Source organism: Nyctibius grandis, chromosome 1 (assembly GCF_013368605.1).
Source record: "Nyctibius grandis isolate bNycGra1 chromosome 1, bNycGra1.pri, whole genome shotgun sequence".
In the NCBI taxonomy this organism is placed as follows: domain Eukaryota; kingdom Metazoa; phylum Chordata; class Aves; order Nyctibiiformes; family Nyctibiidae; genus Nyctibius; species Nyctibius grandis.
The window spans coordinates 61,515,353-61,536,873 of record NC_090658.1 but is presented as its reverse complement, the minus strand read 5'-3'; the positions used below and the strand labels follow the sequence as shown (position 1 = coordinate 61,536,873).

The 21,521-nt window shown below is 39.8% G+C and overlaps 1 protein-coding gene across 10 annotated transcripts in view; it reads right to left on the bottom strand.

Moving 5' to 3' along the window:
- The window catches only part of TULP4 (TUB like protein 4), a 165,737-nt gene that overhangs the window by 43,433 nt on the left and 100,783 nt on the right, over positions 1 to 21,521 (bottom strand). For all 10 annotated transcript variants that reach the window (XM_068411606.1, XM_068411837.1, XM_068411750.1 and 7 more), the window contains 2 exons: positions 17,965 to 18,093; positions 17,491 to 17,652 (listed from right to left, as the gene is read on the bottom strand). In XM_068411606.1, coding sequence (XP_068267707.1) covers positions 17,491 to 17,652; positions 17,965 to 18,093 — 291 coding nt within the window. The remainder of the gene's footprint in view (positions 1 to 17,490; positions 17,653 to 17,964; positions 18,094 to 21,521) is intronic.

Genomic DNA, 21,521 nt, shown 5'->3' with positions numbered 1-21,521 from the left:
TCCTAGTGGACAACAGGATGACCATGAGCCAGCAGTGTGCCCTTGTGGCCAAGAAGGCCAATGGCATCCTGGGGTGTATTAGAAGGGGTGTGGTTAGCAGGTCGAGAGAGGTTCTCCTCCCCCTCTACTCTGCCCTGCTGAGGCCGCATCTGGAGTATTGTGTCCAGTTCTGGGCCCCTCAGTTCAAGAAGGACAGGGAACTGCTAGAGAGAGTCCAGCGCAGAGCCACAAAGATGATTAAGGGGGTGGAACATCTCCCTTATGAGGAGAGGCTGAGGGAGCTGGGTCTCTTTAGCTTAGAGAAGAGGAGACTGAGGGGTGACCTCATTAATGTTTATAAATATGTAAAGGGCAAGTGTCAAGAGGATGGAGCCAGGCTCTTCTCAGTGACATCCCTTGACAGGACAAGGGGCAATGGGTGCAAGCTGGAGCACAGGAGGTTCCACTTAAATTTGAGGAAAAACTTCTTTACTGTAAGGGTGACTGAACACTGGAACAGGCTGCCCAGAGAGGTTGTGGAGTCTCCTTCTCTGGAGACATTCAAAACCCGCCTGGACGCGTTCCTGTGTGATATGGTCTAGGCAATCCTGCCCCGGCAGGGGGATTGGACTAGATGATCTTTCGAGGTCCCTTCCAATCCCTAACATTCTGTGATTCTGTGATTCTGTGATTCTGTGAAAAACAGAGCCAAAAAGCAGTATGATCAATCAACTGAAAGTAGATTATTATAGCCCAAGAGGAAGGCAATGTGTTACACATTCAGGAAGAGATGAAGAGGAGCTTCTACCCACCATTTCAAATACAAAATGGATAATATGAGGTTTTTTCTTGCCCCTGAACTACTCCATAGCCAACACACGCTGACTGAAGTCAGACTGACTGGAATCTACAATTTCTCTTTTACAAGCATTTTCTGTCTTGAGGCTTTATGCAAGTTAAGATCCTGCATATTGATGAATTTTAGAAAATCATCAGGAAACAAGGATTAATAAATCCACAAAATGATAAATGCATTAGCCAAGGCTGCTGCTGCTACCACATAATTCCATACAAGGCAAATATGTTTTAAAGCAAGTTCAAAGGCATTTATCAACTTGAAAACTAGCCAGCAATAAAAATGAAGCTAAAAGGAAGGGCAAATCTTATACTTGCCCTTCAGTCTAGCAACTATTTCCTGTGCTTGTAAATTTAAGATTCTACCAATTCTATGCCCAGATCAAAAATTCATCTAGCCTTGCATCTTATCTCTAACAGTTGTCAAGAATTTGGGGAAGAGTAAGAGAACAGGATGCACTGAGCAGGCACCTCCCCTGCACACTCATGTACCTTCCAACAAAAAAGACTCCCTCTTCTTTGATCACTGATAATCTCACTTGGTAAACTTTACCTCTTAACACTAAAATAAATATAGAATAATTGTTCCCTACTTACATTCTCAACAATGGTCACAATTTTACAGACCTCTATTATCTAATCCCTTAGTCATCTCTTTTCCAAGCTGAAGGATCACAGCCGACTTAGGATCTCCCTGCTCAGTTGTTGTTCAAAGCCTCCAATCACCCTTGTTGACCTCTTCTGTCAGATGTCTTCCGTTCTATCTTCCTTCTGAGATGTCATGCCAGATTTGCAGCATTCAAACTGTGCATTATAGCAGACTTATACAGTAGTACTCACCTAGGAAGCAACTGTCATGGATGCACTTTTGAAAGTTTCAGAAAGGAAGCATGGCTTCAAAGGTCTCAGTCAAAAATAAGAAGTACTAAAATTTTTTCTACGATCAATGTGATGATCAGCAAACACGGAGGTTGTAAACTAGAATAGTGGTTTAACAGACGAACCTCAGGGAAGTCATTAAAATCTTAAGAAAATCAATGGAGTTATTTCACGTTAACGGAATCAATGGAAAAACAGTATCTGGCTTCCTTAACTGTAATCAACACATTACAGATATTTTTGTGTTAAATAGCTGCTGAGTTAAAACAGAGGCTAAAGCTTGCTAGAAGCCTCAGATTACTATTCTTGGATATAAAAGCAAGAACTCGAGCTTTGTTCGTCTCCCACTCCCATCCCTTTTGGCCCTTTATTCTACTTTTCTTCCACTTGTATCATCCCGTTTCCTTTCACACTGTTCATTATTTCAGCTGTTTTTACATGTGTAATCAGTGCACAACCACTTTCACTCTCTACTTTCAGAATGTAACCACTCCTGTTCAGATCTCTACAAAACAAACTTCTACAAAGCCAAAATCCTCCTGATTGTCATTGCTAGCTTCTCACACCACTTTCAACCTACTCTATAGATTAGGTTTTTACCAGTCTGCTAGGAGTTTTGTAACTCCAAAATACCCAGACAGAGAAGGTGAAACTCTGTTGTTTCTGAAAACAGCAGTATGAGAGTTCTGCCTCCTAAAATCCTGTAGAAACACTATATAATTGGATAGGAATAAAATGTTGGACTCATCACCCAGAGTTCCGTCTCATCTCAATCTAACGCTAATTCTTTCGAGCAGCACTGCCTTCAATTAATTTAAAATTATGAAGTCCTACAGTAATTTCCAGTTCAGATCAGAACAGCTGCAAATGGGCATCTTAATTCTTGCACTGGAACCTGAGAGAGCTCTTTAGCAACCTAGAAATGTCAGAGGGCACTCTTCATCTCTTTAGCCAGGCTATAGGTTTCAACAAGCAGCTTTAAGTTTCAGGGTTATTGTAGCAATACAACCTTTAAGATGAAAGCATTTATCAGGCTGATAGTCCTGCTGGCTGAACTCCTGCTGAAGCTGTAAAAATGTCTAATGGTGTTATCATCCATAATGTTACTCAAGTTGTAAATGCCACACTCAAGCTACTTATGTCAGACAAATAAAACTCTCTTGACCTTCAGAAAAAAGGTTGAGCTACAGGCTATGCCTGAAGGATCCAATGGAGAAATTAAAAGGCTGTATTTTAGCTGTGTAAATTCATATTTTTCAGGTATTTGCAGATCTAGGAGGTCTGCGGGAATGTTGGAAAAAGGGAATGAACAAGTTATTGTGTTTTGTTAACCCTTGAATACCAAAGCTAAACGATAATAATAGTAATTAAAAAAAAAGCCCCAAGTACTTATTTTGAAGTGGTTCTTTCACCCCTTCTTCTACTCTTCTTCTCTTGTCTCATCTCCTCCCCTTTCATACTGTTCATTATTTCAACATGTATTACCACTTGCAGAATGACATTTGTAGAATTACGCATAATCTGCTAATAAAATACCTAAAATCACCCAATATATTCAAAGTGTGAGTCAGTTACACAACATAAATACATTATTTCTTTAAAAAACATATCAAACATAACGAATCCTGCACTACAGTGAAGCTGTGCTGATTAAAGGTCATACAAATGCAGAGCAGTCTCCAACGGTGCCCTGATGCTGTACACTTGGAAGGGAAAACTGTGATAAACAGCACTGTGATAATTCACACATTTTTCTAGGCATATCAAGAGCTGAAAGTTGCTTTCAATCCTGAAACACAAGTGTCTGTGTTCCTTATGAAACCCAAGCTTGTGATGATTCCTATTTATTATAACAGATCGAAATAACTGAAAAACATCCTTCTCTGAAATCTGCTGACCTCTTAGCCTCTGTAACAGCTTGTGGCAATTTCACAAGCTAGGTTTGGTAAATAAAAAGGTTTCTTATCTAAAGGTTTTTCAACTAAAAATAGTTTTTAAACCATTTAAACCATGAAACTATCATTCAAGATTGCAATCCCCTTAAATGCCCAAGATTTCAAAGACTCTTCAATTAGCAGTCTGAAACATTACCAATTCCTAAAAGACATGTGGGAATCAAAAGATGGGAGTATTCTGCTCCGAAGTATTCGTCTCATGAGGAGATTAATATTAGAACAGCCAAGAAGCTGAAAAATTCAGTCCAAGAGGAACAACTCGAAGCTGTTCAGTGACTTTGCTATGTGTGGATCTGTTGTGCTGAACTATCGCTACTCCTGTAAGGTGTGTTGCGATGCCGTAATGCATCTGGACCAGATACAGTACTAGCAGAAAATGGTTTGGCAGCACCAAGATCAACAGAGCTACAATGGAGCAACCAAAGACCTGGTGTACTGTAGGTCCAGCTCGGGAGGCCCACTACTTTGTAAGAGAACTATAATTTACTAACAGCGATGTTATTTTTGCACAAAACACATTTTGTTGCTATTTAATTTGGTTTAATATAAGTAAATTCAACTTATCAACAGTAAGAATGCTCAAGCTTTCTGTTAATTTGAATACACTAGCCCAGCAGGAAAGGGGGAGATCTTGCCATCTCACCACATCTGGTTATATGCAGTAGCTGCCAAAATTAAATTGTTATGATTCATAGACTTAAATCAATGAAGCTGTGCTGACCTACATCTGCAGGAAACCTAGCCACTGTCCATTCCTGCATCTTTGCCTGTCCTCACTGTCAAAGCAGCTTTCCAGAACTACAGTTACTTTGACTTTTATAATAGCAAAGGATAATCCAATTCCAGAAATAATGTATTCAATGACTTGATGAATATATGATGGGTAAAATACAGTGATGCTAGAAGGCTGGAAAAGGAACATCGGCTTTACTCCTGCTGGCCCAGGATTTTTCAAAGAACCTCCCTGACTTTTTACAAAGAATGTACATCTGACAACTGAGGGAAGCAAAACAACTCACAGACTCCGCTAATTAAAACTGCACTGAAAATGAATCTAGTAAACTCCATCCTAGTAGAATTTGATTATTTAAACCCCAAAATTTTCACAGGCAGAACTTGCCTTGTAGGACCATGCAAGGTGCATTAAGAGATGGCATTTAAATTCCTGGATACACTGAAATGTTCTGAAAATTGTCATCTGTCATGAAATCTCAGGTACTCTAATCTTCCCTGGGCTGTGGCTAAGTTGCCAGTAACTCCACTGAGCAATTTCTTGAGTTATATCTCTTCCCTCTCCCACAGGATAGGTGGCAGGTGGAAGTTTTTTTTAGGTGTTTTTTTTTTTTTCCACACAAAGTTTTTCCAGGAAGTGACTGATCACATTAGAAAGGCAGAGGGTTAGATGTGTCCTAGAAGATGCTTACTGGACCAGTCCAGCAAACTGAGCTCTACTGGACATGAAATACTCCAGCCTTCTACAGCCCTAAATAATGCAAATAGCTGTAGGTAACCTGTAAATGTTGCTATCTCACAACAGTAAATATTTTAAACAGTAGTAAGTATTTTAAAATAAAAAATAATTTAGAACATAGCGTGACATAAAAGCAAACCCACTGTCCCCATTTTTATAATGCAAATTAACTACTTAGTCTTCCCCTTTGTGGACTGATTCCTAGCCAGGTCTTCTCCCTGCACTGCTAATCCATCCAAACACAGTAAGTAAAATATGTATTGTTATAATTTGCTGGTGTTTCTACACCTGCCAAATCATTCATGCAGTGGATATATCCCCACTATGTCAAAGTGCAGATGCAGGTATTTCTGTCAGGAAATCCTAAAGGGGGCCTATTTGCATTGAAACTTGTTTCAGAACTAAATACACCACTTCGGCTATTTTTTTCTAGCCATCACTTTCAATGACACATGCAAAGACTTCTGAGAAACTAGTGAGTCATGATCTCCCTCTGGAAGAAACGTCCTACCTGAGTCTTCAGACCAGTTCACAGACGTTTTGTAATTCCGTGTTCAATTTTTGCTGTAACCAGCTGCAAGGTGCACTTCTAAACCTTAACTGCACATTTATTGAATGTTCCCAAACCCTTTTCTAAATATACTGCAGAAAAATAGTGCTGCCCTTCAAGACTTAAGACAGAGACGTGATTATTTCTGCTAGCAGCTAAGGTAGTTCATACTCAAGATCCTTCATAATTTTTGGATGTACCAGTTGGACAGAGGTGCATTTGAAACTAACCTGTTCCAGGACCCCCTTTTAATTTCCTCAGACTCAGGCAGGAGTCTCTTAACAGTGAAGTAGTAGCCCAGGGCAGAAATTTCACCAGTATCTTGTGACCAAGTAAATCATGAATGATCTCACCAAAACTTAGATGCTTTTGGTTTTTAACATTCTCCAGGGTTGTACTTCCAAAGGTTGAAGCAGTCCTCTTCCACCTACCCACTTTGCAAACACTGCTCTTTCAGCATTTTGTTTTACTCTTTGCCTTCATGGTACCTCTTCTGTTTGGTACACACATCTGAAACCTTGCTGGCGCTGTACCAGGTAGTACGAATGCCACCACTAACAGCTTACCTGCGTACCTCTGCATTTTCAGCTGCCTCGTTCCATGTTCTGTTTCACTGACATTTCCCTTTCCAAAGTTTAGACCTGTCTTTATGCTTTCTCCTTCAGCCTCCTCCCCCATCTCCCTCAAAAGGAAAAAGTCAGCACTGTATGTCGGAAATTACGTTCCGCAAAAGTGCTAACAAGGCCAACTGCGTCTGCATTGTCAGAAGACGCTGAGCAGTTCAAAGAAGCTGAATCAGTTCTGTTTGCCCTGATTTAGCCATCTGGAGAAACATTAGTATTCATGATAGGAACAGCCTTCACAGTTGTCACCATAATGCCATCATACTAATAGAGATAAATCTATTTTGCTGATCCAAAATTAACTGAACTATAAACTGATTACTATACAAAATAAATGATGGATCAAACTTCTGTTTATGCAGGTAGGCTTAGTAACATAGGAAATACTTGGAAAATTATTGCCTTTAAATATTTTCGTTCATTAGCCTAACAAAAAAATGACAGTCTTGCAACAGCTGAGTTAGAACATTTTGCAGTCCATTTAGTTGTGGTATTAGCATTGTGCATTCCTTGTACTCTTCTTGTTTACTGTTCTTGTTACTCCATCAGAAAGTGGGAGACAGTGCAGGAGCCACCTCCTAGGACACATTAAAAAGTGAAAATTTGTTTTTTCTCCATATCATATTTCTGGCTTTCCTTCTTTTTACCTCAAAACACAAAAAGAACCAGAGAGAGGGAGACAGCTGCTCTCCTGCTGAATACTTTTTGTTTCCATTAAAAATTCAACTGCTGTAAAATGATTTCTTGAACCCACACAAAAAGAGACATCACCACAATTCACACACAAGCTCAGGGGGAAAGCACTAGGTTTTCTTTGTCTGCCTTTATGTCTGAAAAAAATGAGAAGAGTTTTTGTTTCCTTTGGACATAAGGAGTTACCAGCCCCACACGTGGATGATACACCACAAGATCATCCAGCTAACTGCATATATACACAGCAGTAAAATTCTCATTAGAGACCATTAACACTTTCAAAAGCAGCACTGGTTTAGTTACCTACTTTCAGGCATGTTCCTTCTCTCTTACAAAGCTCATAGGGTCAGGTCTAGATAACTATTATAAAGCTCTCAAATGAGAAATACACTGGACATCTTGGTGACAAATCCATTTAATAAATATTGAAATACTAAAACCTGGGGATTCAAACCGTGCTGACTTTATTTCTCTCTAAAATAGCATAACATAGATGAATGACTGTAAATGAGATACAGCCTTGCACACCATTTCAGGAGCAAAAAAATGTAAATAGCCTCAAAATCAGGATCTCAAGCTATACAGCTACTCTGGACATGTGGGGATGGAGGCAATTGTCCAGGCAAAGATAATGTTATTTGAAAGCATTCTGGCAAATCACAGAAAGAGTGATTATTATATGTCCCTGTAATTATACCTGGACTAATTCTGACTTGGGTATATCCAGGCACACATCTTTCTATATTCTTTCTCCACTCTTGAAACAGTTTTCAAGAAAGCATCCTACAACAATGAGATTTTTAAGTGAAAAAGAGTTGCCCTTCTATATAATGTTTACTGAATTAACAATATGCCTCCATTTATTTTAGACTTGGAAAAGAGTTGTGTTTTTTTTAAACTTGTGTCAGGTTTCAAATCACGTTCGAAGTAGTATGCAAAATGAACAAAAAGCCAGCAGCTGGAACAAGTTCTACAGAACATTTTCTGTAGCTTTTAACATGGACAGGACTCCAAGCCTGGACCACTGAGCTTCCACAGCAGAAGTACTCTGGAACGCTCTTTAAGCAGTAAGGTTTTCTATTTTCTCACTAAACTCTGCCAGGAAAGTGCACACATGTCTATGAAAACACATATTCTTCACATATATCAAATTATATATAGCAACAAAACCAACTATTTGGTGCTGTTAGGTGGGAAAACGCAATTACTTTTACCAACAACCACTCAACCAGGCAAAGAAGTCAATTGATACACTGGGCAGTCTCCTGCATTGTTCCCAAGACAGGGCTTAGTTATTTCCTGAAAGATATGTTGACTGGTGAAGCTAAAATTTCCTTCAGAGTTTTAGAAGTCTGAGAGTTTCTGCTGCAGTTTTGTGGCTTGATTTTTTTCCTAATTGAAAATGGTATTACTTAGCAACAAGGATTGCACTCTCAACCAGTGAAAATGCAATACAAAGCAGTCTAGAAGCAATGTCCTTGCTGTTTTGAATTTCAAATACAAAATCAAGAAGCCCCTGGGTTAAGCTATATGCTAATGGAAGCCAGCCCCTCAACTTCTGCATTCTCCTTCCAGGTCTTGTGTGCTGGCAGAGAGGGGTTACTCAGCATGGTCAGGAAATACGTAGAATGGGTGAGGTCAAGTATAACTGAGTCAACATGGAGATAGGCTGAGTAATAAACTGTTACCGAAATGAGGCACTGAAGAAGAATGACCATCCTCCTAAAAGCAAGGAAAGCAGGGAAGGATTAATCCCTTTTCAGCTGATGCAGTTGCCAACAATCCCTGAACATCTGAACGCTGAGAAGAAATTGGCTCCTGAAAAAGGGCAGAGAGCTCAAGTTGAATCCACATAGGATGAAACACTGATGGGAAAGGTTTTGGAGAACAAAGAGATACTGCTCGCACTTTCCATTGGCACACTATCTCTTTGTGTCAAATCAATGGGAAGACCATGTGATATCACTTTCCAAAAATACCATCTCCAATTTACTACAAAACTTGGCCTTGCTTTCCCAGACAAGACCTAGAGCAGAAATCCACAAATCTTCTCCTCCAGATTCAATCACTTTAATCCTCCTTCCCTGCACCAAGGTTTCAGACTATTCACAGTCTTGAACACATCTGACCCAAGTTCAAGACCCCATGTGGCTCCTGGTCTTCTTACTAACTTCCAAAAAATCAACAGATCAAGTCCCAGTGATAATAAAGTTCAAATTAACCACTCTGGCAGCTACATCTCTTTTGAACTGAAAAGACCACAAAGCTCTGGATGAACCAAAGAGGTCCTGAGGCCAAAGCATTCTCAGCCAAGTGGCTCTGGCAATGGAATAACACAGACTGTTTCTGAAAAAAGCTGTAAAACCCTCACAGTTCGGAGAGTTTTTCCTCTGTAAGAATTATACTTCCACTCACATGCCCTCTCCTGACCAACTCAAAATCTGAATGAACAAATTAAAGCAATTTTCCTACCTTACATATGACTTCTCCTTAAAAAGAGAGCAGCTTCCTGGAGGAGGTGCCACTTCTTCCCTGAACTGCCTAAAAAGTAGCGTAAGTATGTGCTGCTACTTTGCACAGGTGCACTGCAAATCTTCGCTCTTACTATTTGCCCCTACAGCTGAAGCATAACACAGTGCTTTTCAGAAACACAGTTTCAGATTAAGTACACCCTGTCCCATAGAACTAAAGATTTCAGGCTATATGAGCAAATATTTCTGTACAAGTGACAGCAAGGTGAGAGGAGAGGCAAATGTCTTCTTTCTTCCTGACACTTCCCACACAGATACTGGTCGTGTTTCTATTTGTGTTCATCTTTACTTCGCTGACCCAAACACTAATGCTCCAAAAATGTAGAACAGTACTGGGTATAAAAATGGTAAGTGGACACACTAGCTGAATAGCAGAATGAGCCTTCAGCTCTCCCTCCATCTCCGGTTTGTCACTGACATTGACATCTTTCCTTTCCTGAGGGAGGGGAAGATGTGGTAGAGTGCGCAGAGCTTAACAAACCCCAGATTCTGGTCAACTAAAATAAGAACATCGTGACCTATCTAAGCGTCATGTCAGATCCAGGTAACGAGTTACAAGATACACTGTTGAGGGTGATCTGTACATCCTAGTACACTGGGTATTCAAGAGGATGCAGAAATCCATTCAGCCATTCGCTTTTTGCAGTAACAAACATCAAATACCCTGTCTACAAGGATAAGCAAGACATTAGAACAGTTGTATTCCCCCTTTCAGACAGAGTCATTGAGGGAGAAATTTATTTGCAAGACTCGCCTGAAACAGCGTTGACATGAAACATTGCAGGAGCTACTGAGAAAAGATGAGCCATGATGCTGTCAGCACATAAACATCGCCCATGTTACAGCCCTCATGACTAGAACAAATGGCACCATCTCATCAGCTCTCTCAACGTCTTGCCACTACAGGCTGGATGAAAAGCATCAAGGGAAAGATTAGGCAAGGCACAGATGAAGCGAGTGGGAAGACAAAAGCACATTGAAGCATCACCTTGTTGCTCTGCTCCTTCAATTACCCGCTCAATAACTGTGCAGTAACGACTAGGGTTTCTGGCAGGAAAAACCTTGCCTGGAATAAAGCCACGGAGAGATGCCATGGTTCCTGAAGCTGCAGATGAACCTTAGAGGCTCCAGGGAGAACATCCCTGTTCTTCACCCTCCCCAAAACTCAAGGCAAAGCCTATGAAGTCCTCAGCTGAGTACTGAAATCTGCAGTGTAGCTGCTCATTGCTAGGGAGAAACGGAGAGCACAACTAAAAAAAGGCACAATGCACCAAGCTATTTAACTCTTTTTCTTCCTTCTTTTTGGAAGCTGTATTCTCAGCAGAATGATGCATGAAAACCTGCTTGAGACAAAAAGGCAAAGGAAAAGAGGAAAAGACAATGCTGAAAAAAGGAAAGCAATGCTAATAAAACTATGCACAGACACCAGGGGAAAAAAAGGAAAAAAGAAATCTATTCTTCAGAAATAGCTGCGTAATGCAGCTTTAAAACAACACAATAAAAAGAGATGGGAGAAAGAAAGGCTAACTAGCACTTAAAATTCACATTACTTTTTCTCACAAAATCTATCTGTCACTATTATGTGATATCATAAAAATCAAGTCACCAAGCAAAGAACAAAAACAAAGTGTTACTGGCTTCCAGCATGTATAAATGTATAAAGCAAGAATACAAAGTCTCCACAAAAACATTTAAACATTTTAAGTATATATTAAAAGCTCACATATTTTGTCTATAAAAGGATGCAATAGGATAGTAAGCATTCACAGAACCCTTAGCACAAGCAAGCAGAAACTATTAACTTTAATAGCAAGTCTGTCACAAAGGTCTGAAATGTTTCTAAAAATAGTCCAAAATATTAAAGACAATTAAACTGTGGCGGGTTTTGTTTATCTGTTTGTTTTATGTAACAAGCGGATTTATCTTGAAAGACAATTGAAGTCTCCTTCCCCTGTCCTCTTTTTGCATTTTAATGGTACTGCTCAATTATGCAGCATGCAACGTTAAAATCCTTATATGCGATTTAGCCATTGTCCGCCGTCCTTGTGGCTTGAACAAACTGTCTAGTTAATTAATGACACTTCTTCAATGCTATAAAAAGCCTCTGGCCATTTTTCCCAGTAATTTGAGCAATTCATCCATCAATGAAAATAAGTCTTTCAGTTCTTCCTCAAAGGCTGTATCTTACAGCGCAATTCTGAGTGGCTCTGGTCATTGTAAACACATATGTAAGGTCATTTGATAGTCTCTGTGCCCAGAATTGATGGGGGAAAAGATGCATTTTTACATGTTAAGACACAAAAATATAGATATTCCCTGGCATCTTAAAGGCTCCTTTACGTGAACCCGTAAAGATCCTGAACAGGGACAAAAAGTATTCTAGTAAAGACCATAATCATTGCTTACGCTTTCAAATCTTACAGGCTGTAATTTTTTTTCATTTTGTCCTTCCTTCCCTTCATTCATAATAATTCAGGTAAATATTTGCCTTCCTGCCCCAGTTGACTGTTTGTAGCTCCCTTTCATCACCCTGTCAACTCATTAGAAAGCTGTCTTCAGGACTTTTTTTCCACACAGCTAAATGTCTGAGCATAATTAAACTTGATCATTGTGACTCCTGCAATAGCAAGGATTGCCTGAATCACATGCATGCTACAGCACCTGATTAAAACCAAAATGGTAGAGTGAATGGAAGTGCAAAACTCCTCATTCCAGAGCAGCAGGCAAAAGAAGATGTAAGTGAGAAGATGACATCATGGCCCAAACAGAAGCAACATTTTCAAACACTTAAAAATTCCTTATTTTTAAGCCATGTTCTGGAAGCTAGGCAAGGCTACCATCCCTACCATCCCTACCACCAGCTTAGGAGTTGTTCAGCACAACTATTTCCCTGAAAATGTGGTAGCAACTGCAAATCACAGTCCACAGATAAAAACAGAATGATCCAAACTCAGACTGTGCTTTAATGGTTTTATTAGTTAAGATTCCTGCCAGGGACTAAAGTCACACCAAAACCAAGGAGCCTGAGAGGCAAGCTCATGAAACGCCTGGTGCCACTGGTAACCATTTGACAGTGTTTCTTGTTAATTAGCTCCTACCTCCTGGTGAGAATTGTGCCGTAGCTTCTACCTCACGGCAGCCACTTGGCACAGCGCAGCGCTGACCCTATCAGGGCCATGTAAGACACCAAGTGCTGTATTAGCACACAGTTCCCACCCAACTACATCGCTGGATCCAGAAAGTAGCATGCATCCCCTCCTTCACATGAAGCTCCTTTCTGCGTCCCAGTCTCCACCATGAAGCGCAGCAGGCAGGGTGCTGCAGGCAGGGCAAAGGAGCTGAAGCCTGCCCCTGCCTCGTGCCTATCAGGGAAAAAGATGCTGGAGCGTCTGTGGTTGCCATGGGAGTAGGGACGGCGAGCGCCAAGAGCAGGAGTGACTAACAGCGTAGAAACTGCCTTCCTGCACCGCTACTGCCAACTACAAAAGATTTTTAAAAAAACAACATACAGACCTCCCGCACCCTGTGTTTTGAGATAAAGCGGTTTCATCTGCTACTGGTCTCACATGTTTTCTTCCAGTGTCTCATAAGACCCTGCAGTGCACATGGTGTCTGTTCCTAACACTGTGCTGCTTTCCTCTTCCACCAAGAGCCAAATTTGATATGATTAGACACAGAACAGGCTGAAACTCGGGGCCTGTATTTACACATTCTTAGTCCTAATGCACATTGTGTTGCGTTGGGACCACATACAACAGTTAAGGTTGTACCCCACAGGATGCCAATCAAATTAGCTAACTGCTTGTATACCTATTTTCAAAGCAAACAGAAGAAAATGCACTGGCAAAGTTCACACATACCTGTCGTCTGTCATGTCCTGGCCAAAGAGAATCCTGGCCAGTCCCTAGATTTCCAGAAATAAAAGCTTGCAACAGGAAAGAGAAGGTAAAAAATAGAAATGGGATCTTACAGCTGTCAAAAGTCTAATAATTTACAGTAGCTGAGATGCAGGGAACAAATATAGATTAATAGCACCTCTTGGGATATCCAGGAATTAGAAGATATTAATTAATTTTCATCAAGGCTTCCCTCTATTGGAGAGTGATTTCCTCCTGATTCCCTTCTTACACACAGAAACAGCAACAAAAACAACCCCAGAGAAGTCCAGGGAGTTACACTATATTGCTAGAAACAAGAGGATGATCAGACCCCTCTACAGTTCTCACCCCATTCTCTGACATTGTGCCTTTCTCTCATTGTGAACAGAGATAAGCCTCTTCAATAGGTAAAATCTGGAAGAAGGAGAGGGAGAGAATGGCTCAAGGGCAGCAGAAGTTGATAGAGAAATGTCACTAGGAGCTGAGCAAGCACAGAGGAGGGGAGATGAAGCACTGGAAAGATATTTTATATGACTTGCGGGCTTAGGAAAAACCCTTAATTACTTATTGCCATTGCTTCTGTAATTATAAATAAGCCCTTTGGCTAGACAAAACTTCAGTTTTTCTCACTTGGGAAGTCATTCAGTCTACTTGGTATGTACACCCCCTCTTTGTAAACAAGCTTGGTACAACACCACAGAACTGTCTCAAGACAGGGCACAGCATTCTCTGATATTTCAAATTTAATTTTCATTTCAAATATACTTTTCATCTCTACATGGTCTTAGGTGAGCCTTCTCACTGGAAAAATACTCCACATGACTCCGAGGAAGCAGGCTTTACTACAGCCTCTTCTAGCCCTGAAAAAAAAACATTTCAAAACAGTGAAAGGAAGGCCACACTGCTGAGTGATCCCATCCATCCAAGTTCAACCCAAGTGTGACATTCAGCTCGTGATACAGAGGTCCCAGTCCTCTAAAGTCTCACTGTTCTGTGTATTTGCTTATTATCCTCAAGAGGTCATTGGTGTAATGGGACTCTGCCTCAGCCAGATGCATGCTCTGGTTACAGCGTATAGGAGCAGGAAACACCTAAAGTCCTCCACAGGAGCAGGACTACAGACACACAATGAAGTGAGAAAATTAACTTCTAGTCCTCTACAATAAAGATGCAGAACCACAATCAAAAGGCCTGTGTATTGAATTAGCTGAAGAAGCTCATAGCTCAAAGTCCAGACTCAAGACCTGGTTGTGAGCCACAGTAAAAATCTAGCGATGACCTTCATGAGATGATCATCTGACAACATATGATACTGAGAAAGAAAGCATCGCAGTCAAACAGATCATATCAACCATCCTATGACTCACAGTAAGTTTCTCCCCAACAGACAAGGAGAGCACAAGAAATCCTGAAAAACAACAGAGCCACAAGAAGAATGATACCACTCTCTTCCTAAAAAATGCAGAACAGTTGCACCTAGTATTAATAAAATCAGCCAGTAACTTCCTCAGGACAAAGTACACACCAAATCAGGACTGTACTCTACCCTGGACATCTCTCTAGCTCTCATCCCATCTCTAGGCTCTCAAAAGACTTTGGGAAGCACTAACTATGGAGCTTCAGCCACAGGTGGCATCAGCTACCACCTCAGGTTCTTTACTTACAAGCCTGTGTCAAAGCACAGCAAGGACACAAAACCAGGGGCCACACATGCTATGTCAAACATGAAGATGGTTAGCAATACTGGAGCTCCAACCATTTCTTGCCTGCAACAGAAAGGTGGTGGTAGGAAATTACCCTCCTCTTGCAAAGCTGACACAGAGCCATGGTGAGGAGTGACAAAGGTGACGGCCTACTGGTCTTGAATAGACAGGCGTAAAGATGGAAAATGAGACTTGAAAAAAAAGATGGATGCATGCAGCAGAGGGCTGAGGGAGAAAGTGAAGAGAACTGAAGACTGAGGTGAACAGACAGGCTATACTGAGCAAATTTTTTGAGGACAATGGAAAACTGATACTGAACAATACATTCCCCTTGGAAATTTAACTTTCCAAGTTAATTGTGTTAAAGGTCATGGGACTATGAAGTGTAACATTTTCCAGGAATACTTTCACTAGCAATCTTCATGGTGACACACAGGTGACAGAAAGAATAGTATGAAAATATAAATTTAAATTTTGACATTTATTTTTCACTCACTGTATTGACAAGCAGATTACATTAGGCAATAGGGAAGATGCTGAAGCTACTCCAGACTAGAATAATATTCTGTTCTTGTTTGCATAGATACAAATCAGGAGAGAAATTAGATAAGGAGATAAGCTAGTAGGGGTATTCATTTCCGTGTGTGCTTATTTGTGGGTAATATATGCAATGTCCTTCCCCACCAATTTGCTGTTTTTAGTTTGAACTGACCATAGTCACTCACCTAGAACCTCAGTGAATCATATTTCCTTGTGCCTCCAGAGACAAATACATCTAAATACATATTAGAAGATCACTTCTTTCCACCAACTCTGGAGAACAGTACAAAGATCCACCACCAGTTAACATGCAAACCCCATAGTTAGGAGAACCGTGCAGAGCAACATCAAGCTTGTGACTGGTTTTGGTCTCTGTTTCAGCGAGTTTGTCAGAAGCAGTCTTGTAACTCAAGCAAGTGATTTTCACCCAGCTGGAATCGGCCATTATGTTCAAATGTGCTTATCTGGACACTGAATGAGTGTTTGTTTTCTGGAATAACCATTTATGGAGCATCCAGATTAGAAAGCACAAACATATTGGCTAAACTGAATTAAAGGCAGTCACCCCAAATTAAACACTCAAGTGAAGATATTTCCAAATACAGCAGCAACAACTGAGTATCACATAAACGGTGTAGCCTCACGTTTAAAACATAGGACTGAGAGCTATTAGATATTAGTTTCCCCTCCTACTTCTGCTGCTTGTCTTTTCCTCTTATCTTGAGTAAATTACTTATTGTCAAGACTTCCATTTCCCCAGATTCAAAAAGAGGCAGTTGGACTCCCTGGCTCTAAAGAGCAGTGTTGCAATAATTAATTCATTATTCTTTGCAGAGCACTCTAAAATTATTAGATGCTGCTGCAGAAATGCATATTATTGGTGGTATTATACTACACTAGCAATTCCCAAAACAACTCTATCTTGCGTGGACTTACAGTGTTCTAAGTTAAAGTCAGTGGTATCTTGAGTCTTGAACCAGTACCTTTTCATGGCGGTGTAGAATGAACGAAGGAAAATAACCCAGTTGTGATCATCACACAGTTTCTCTTTGCACTGTTCTACCCCAAAAATTTCTTTCAGTACTATATTATACACACATTAACCGCAATGACAGCAAGCATGCAGAAGGAAAGACCATTCCAGTAAGTTCAATAGTGAATGGCAAAGGGCAATTGTAAATTCTGCAAATGAAACCTATGGGCTAGCTCAAGCCCTGCTATAAATGGTGATGTGGCCAATATCATATGCTTTATTAGAAAAACAGTAAAGAAAATCTTTTTAACTGGCTTTTTCAAAGCTCAGCAAGTTTTAGACTCCATGGTTGGAAAAATGGCCGCCTTTTAAATTATGTTGTTTGCATAAGGCTGAGAGGTCTCTCTGACACTCAGAATCAATTGGATCCATTTGCTCATGTGAAGGCAAACATAACCGTGTCTGTCACTTGAACTGCATTTGCTGCAAGTGCACACTGGACAGCTGTACACAGAAATGACCAGTCAGGTGTTTACTAGTCCAAGCTGTGTATCTGCTCAAATGCATTTTCAAGACAGCTGTATCAACAAGTTAGGGGTACAATTACAGATTCCTGTCTCAAACAACTAACTTTGAATAAGATTGCATGTGAATTGAGGTGAAAAGAGATGATAAGTAACTTGGTACATTATCATGTTTGCCTAATGAGAATGACAGGATGAATTTAATTTTCGCTATCTGTGGGAGCATCAGTTTTGAGGAAAACTGTTCTTACAAAGTGACCGTTTTATTTAACACCTTTTAAAGAGGTGTATTCTACAGCATATTGATGCAATTAATACCTCTAAAAGCCCCATTACCTGTTGGTCATCCGGAGTCCATATGCCACAGGTGATCTGACTCTCCAAGTTTATTTCTGAAGACCAGTGTCTTTGTCCACTGACTGAACCGACCAGCACAAATCCATCTCTATAGGAGATAAGTGCTTGAGTCCCATCATGGCTCCATGTAAAGTCGCTTACCTTAACATATCAAAGACAAGAAAATACATGTGTGGGACATACAAGAGGTTTTTTTGCTTTAGCAAAAGGTAGCACTGCACAGAACTAGACAGGGTAATGAGCCCAGTTGTAGCTCTGATGTCACAGCTATTGGTTAAAGCAACTGTCCTTGCAAAGTGTCTGTGCGACAATTCTCACATATTCCTTTCAATAAAGAAATGTTTCATTTTCTCCTGTGCTTTTCGAAAGGTATAAAGCACCATTCATTGTCCTCTTCATTTTGCCTCTCAGGACTTGATCACTCTTGACTGCAGAGAAAACAAGCATACCAACCTGTGCCCCCCGATCATTCACAAGCTCCACAGACCATCTGCCTTCGTATTGTATCCAAACAAATATTCCTCCATCTGCATCGCAGGTTGCTAATTTCTGGAATGGTTCGTTCCATCTTACCAGCACAACCTTAAAAGATTACAAACAAAAACAGTATTACCAAAACTGCGTGTTTTGCTAACAACTATTTAACAAGAACCAGTTAAACAATACTGCAAAATAAACTTCACCACATTTAAATCCTAAAGATGTACAAAACGGTAATTTTCAGCACAGCATTAGGCGCCTCTCAAGAACAGCTGGAATCATTTTGTCACGGCTGTCAGGAAATGCACAATCCCTCACCGTCAGGCCTTTTTGGAAGGCATCCCATGTTTTCCATAAAATCACACTGTACAGTGGAACACAGACTTCATTACAGAAGCAGCAAACAGGAGGCCCCGTACGGACCATCCAATGCTCCTTCAAACGATTTCCCCCACCGTAATCTCAGAGACTGTCAGACTCCACGTCAAATCATCACTTCCTGCTGACTTCAAATGAAGTTGCATGCACTGGTATCAGATTGAATTTGAATACTCACATCAATAGTGACATGGAAAAAAATGTGAGAGTCCCCAGTTATTAAAAAATAGAAATTTCACAGAACAGTTGCTTTGCTACTGAGTGCAGAAGGAATACAAAGCAGTTTTAGGCTCTTCTCTCCGCATTAGAGCTATCTGGGCTTTTCTGGAGAAAATAATGAAGTCTAAATCTACCAAACTGCTCTCTCATTTCTAATTAATATCAATTTAACAAATACAGTATCTCTTTGACACTTCAGTATAGAATTGAAAAAAGCATGTAATCCTAGTGCTTGAAGCAGAAATTAGCTGTAAAACCACTGACCTTCTGTAAGTGACTTTTTCTTAAAAACTTTTTTCAAATTGGTTTTATTTCAAAACCATGCAGATATATATGGGACGCTTGCATTCATACACAAGGTGATTCCCCTCAGTTACTTTACAGAGACACGGCATATACAAAGAAAACATGTATTAAAGAGTCAATCAATAGGGTGTTATTTTAACTAAATGGGCATCCAGCTTTAATGATGCTTTTTCATAAACCTAAATAGATAATCAATCATTTAAAAGAGACAGAAAGAGAATATTTTCTGGAAATATATTTTGCTGTTTACAGAGATGGAGTGATGCTCCTAAAGATCCCAGTGCTAAGATGAGCTCTGAGTAGACAGACCCACCATGCTTCACAACTAAATCAACAGTCATTTTCAGAATTAGGATATAGATATGCATACCCGAAACCTAAACCTGACAACTGGAAAAAGATGATCTTACACTTATTTAACAAGTGCTACACTTCTTATTCACAGAGTGTCAAGGGTCAGAACTTCAGAACGTGTACATCAGTGGAGCTCACCAGCCTGAAGCATCAACCCTTGAACGACTAAACAGCTAAAAGGAAACTGTTTCTTCATGCATATGCGAAGATTATGGGGAGAAGTGAGTATGACAAACCATACTCTGTTGTTAAGTAGCTAAGAATCCTATTGAGATTTTGCAGAAAAATACTTGGTTCTGCTTTATTATAACCTTGCAGTTGCACTCCAAGTCACAAGTCCTGTCTCCAGTCAGGTGGATTATATCATGCCACTAGATGGACTGTATCATACATTGCTTTTTGTTTGTTTGTTTGGAAGAGCAGTAAATAAAATATTCCATCATGGTAATACAAGGAGCTGTACATTGGTAGAGGTTTGGCTCTGTCCCTTCTGTCTAAGCAAGAATAGCACAGATTTGACAAAATTTTGTTTTTTATCTGGTGTAACTCCCATGCACAGAGACATCGTTTCATCCACCCTGAGGCAAAACACAACAACGAGATAACTGTGCTTGCCTGAAATGCTTAACAGTATTAGGAAAGAAGCGAAGAAAACCCCAAGGATAACTCTGAAAAATCTTAACCTTTAAAAGCTAACGATGACTATTAATAGAGTGGAAGGTACTTACCACCACTGAAAACCAGACCTTTAATGCTTAGACACTGCCCATGTTGCACATTTCATAGATCTTACAGAATAAATTGCTAGAGAAAATTTAGAAACAAAAGATAAAACTAACTGTTCAAATAACATGTTTTTTATCTAACACCCTCAAAGGTGCTACTACCTGTCTTAAAATTGCCCTGTTTTGTCTGGCAAAGATTTGAAACGAGCATATGATTTTATAGATTAGACATATCAGGTGACTTAATGATACGAATTATGGGCAAAGTGACAACAGTTACCTTGATGTGATTTGTCTCTTTTCTACATTAAATAGGAATCTTGTTAAAACTTGAAGATAACTTTTGATTCAAATTCTGTACAACCTGTCTTTTCCTTGGATTTGATAAAACATCCAAGGGTACGTTTCAATGTAAACATGATTAACTGGAGCCTCCCTTCCTCCATCCCAATTAGATACAAATTAGTAACTTCTAAAATAAACTTACTGCTTTATAATCACAAATGAAAGTGAGACAATGATTTTATATGCCTTCTGATAACATCCTCATAAGGAAGCAAACTTGTAAATTCAAAATGCAACTTCTTTAAACACAGAGCAAAGATTATCATTTTATGAGATCATTTTAAAGATGCTTCCATCATTTACATTTAACATCTGACTACAGGTGCTGAGTTCACAGCTGCTTTGAATATTTCCAATTTTGTTTTAGACACTTACCATACTGCAGCAGAGGTAAAGAAAGGAAGAAGGATTGCCCTAAGTATTAAGACGACTTTTGGCTTTTATCTTGGCTAAAATGGAAAGCATATGAAAACATGCCTTATTGATAGAGCACTTAAATAACGCATAAGCTTGAATTACCCCTCTGCAAAGAGGAATTTTATTGCTAATCCATAAATGCAAAGACATTATTACTTTCACTAACAGCTTCAGCTCACAGGGGACCCATTTTTACTTCTGCCTTTATGGTTCTCTGCTTCTTACTTAGCATCTTCACACAGGTACTGAAGGACTAAGCTGTTTTACCTTGTACTGAAAGAGCAAAAATGTTGGTGTGCCAAAGAAAGCTGTCAGTGGACCATTTGTGGTCCACACAGCCTTTGTATGTTACCTAAATATTTTTGTTTGTTTGTCGCTTGTTTGTGTTTTTTTCAAAATACTATAAAATAACAAATTATGTTTGTTCTACTCGAGAAAAAATGTGTATCACAGACATTAATCAGCTTCTAAACTGCTATCTCATATAGGAATGATCTCCCATGAATAAAACTTCAAGGAACTCCTGGCCTAATACATTAAGTACAACATAAAGGCCAATATATCGCTCCCAAACAGGATGCCTTCCATGAAGTTCAACGAGCTTTTGAATCAGGGTCTTATGTTTTCTTTGAGCTCCTTTTTATACAATGCATAGTAGTGAAAACTTTATTTCAAAAGTGGAACATTCAGCATCTTCAATAGCTCTGTTTTAATTGTCAACTTGATTTTCAGGAATTAAATTTAATTAATCCTAAAGGTGCTAGAAACTCCCCAAGAACTGACTGC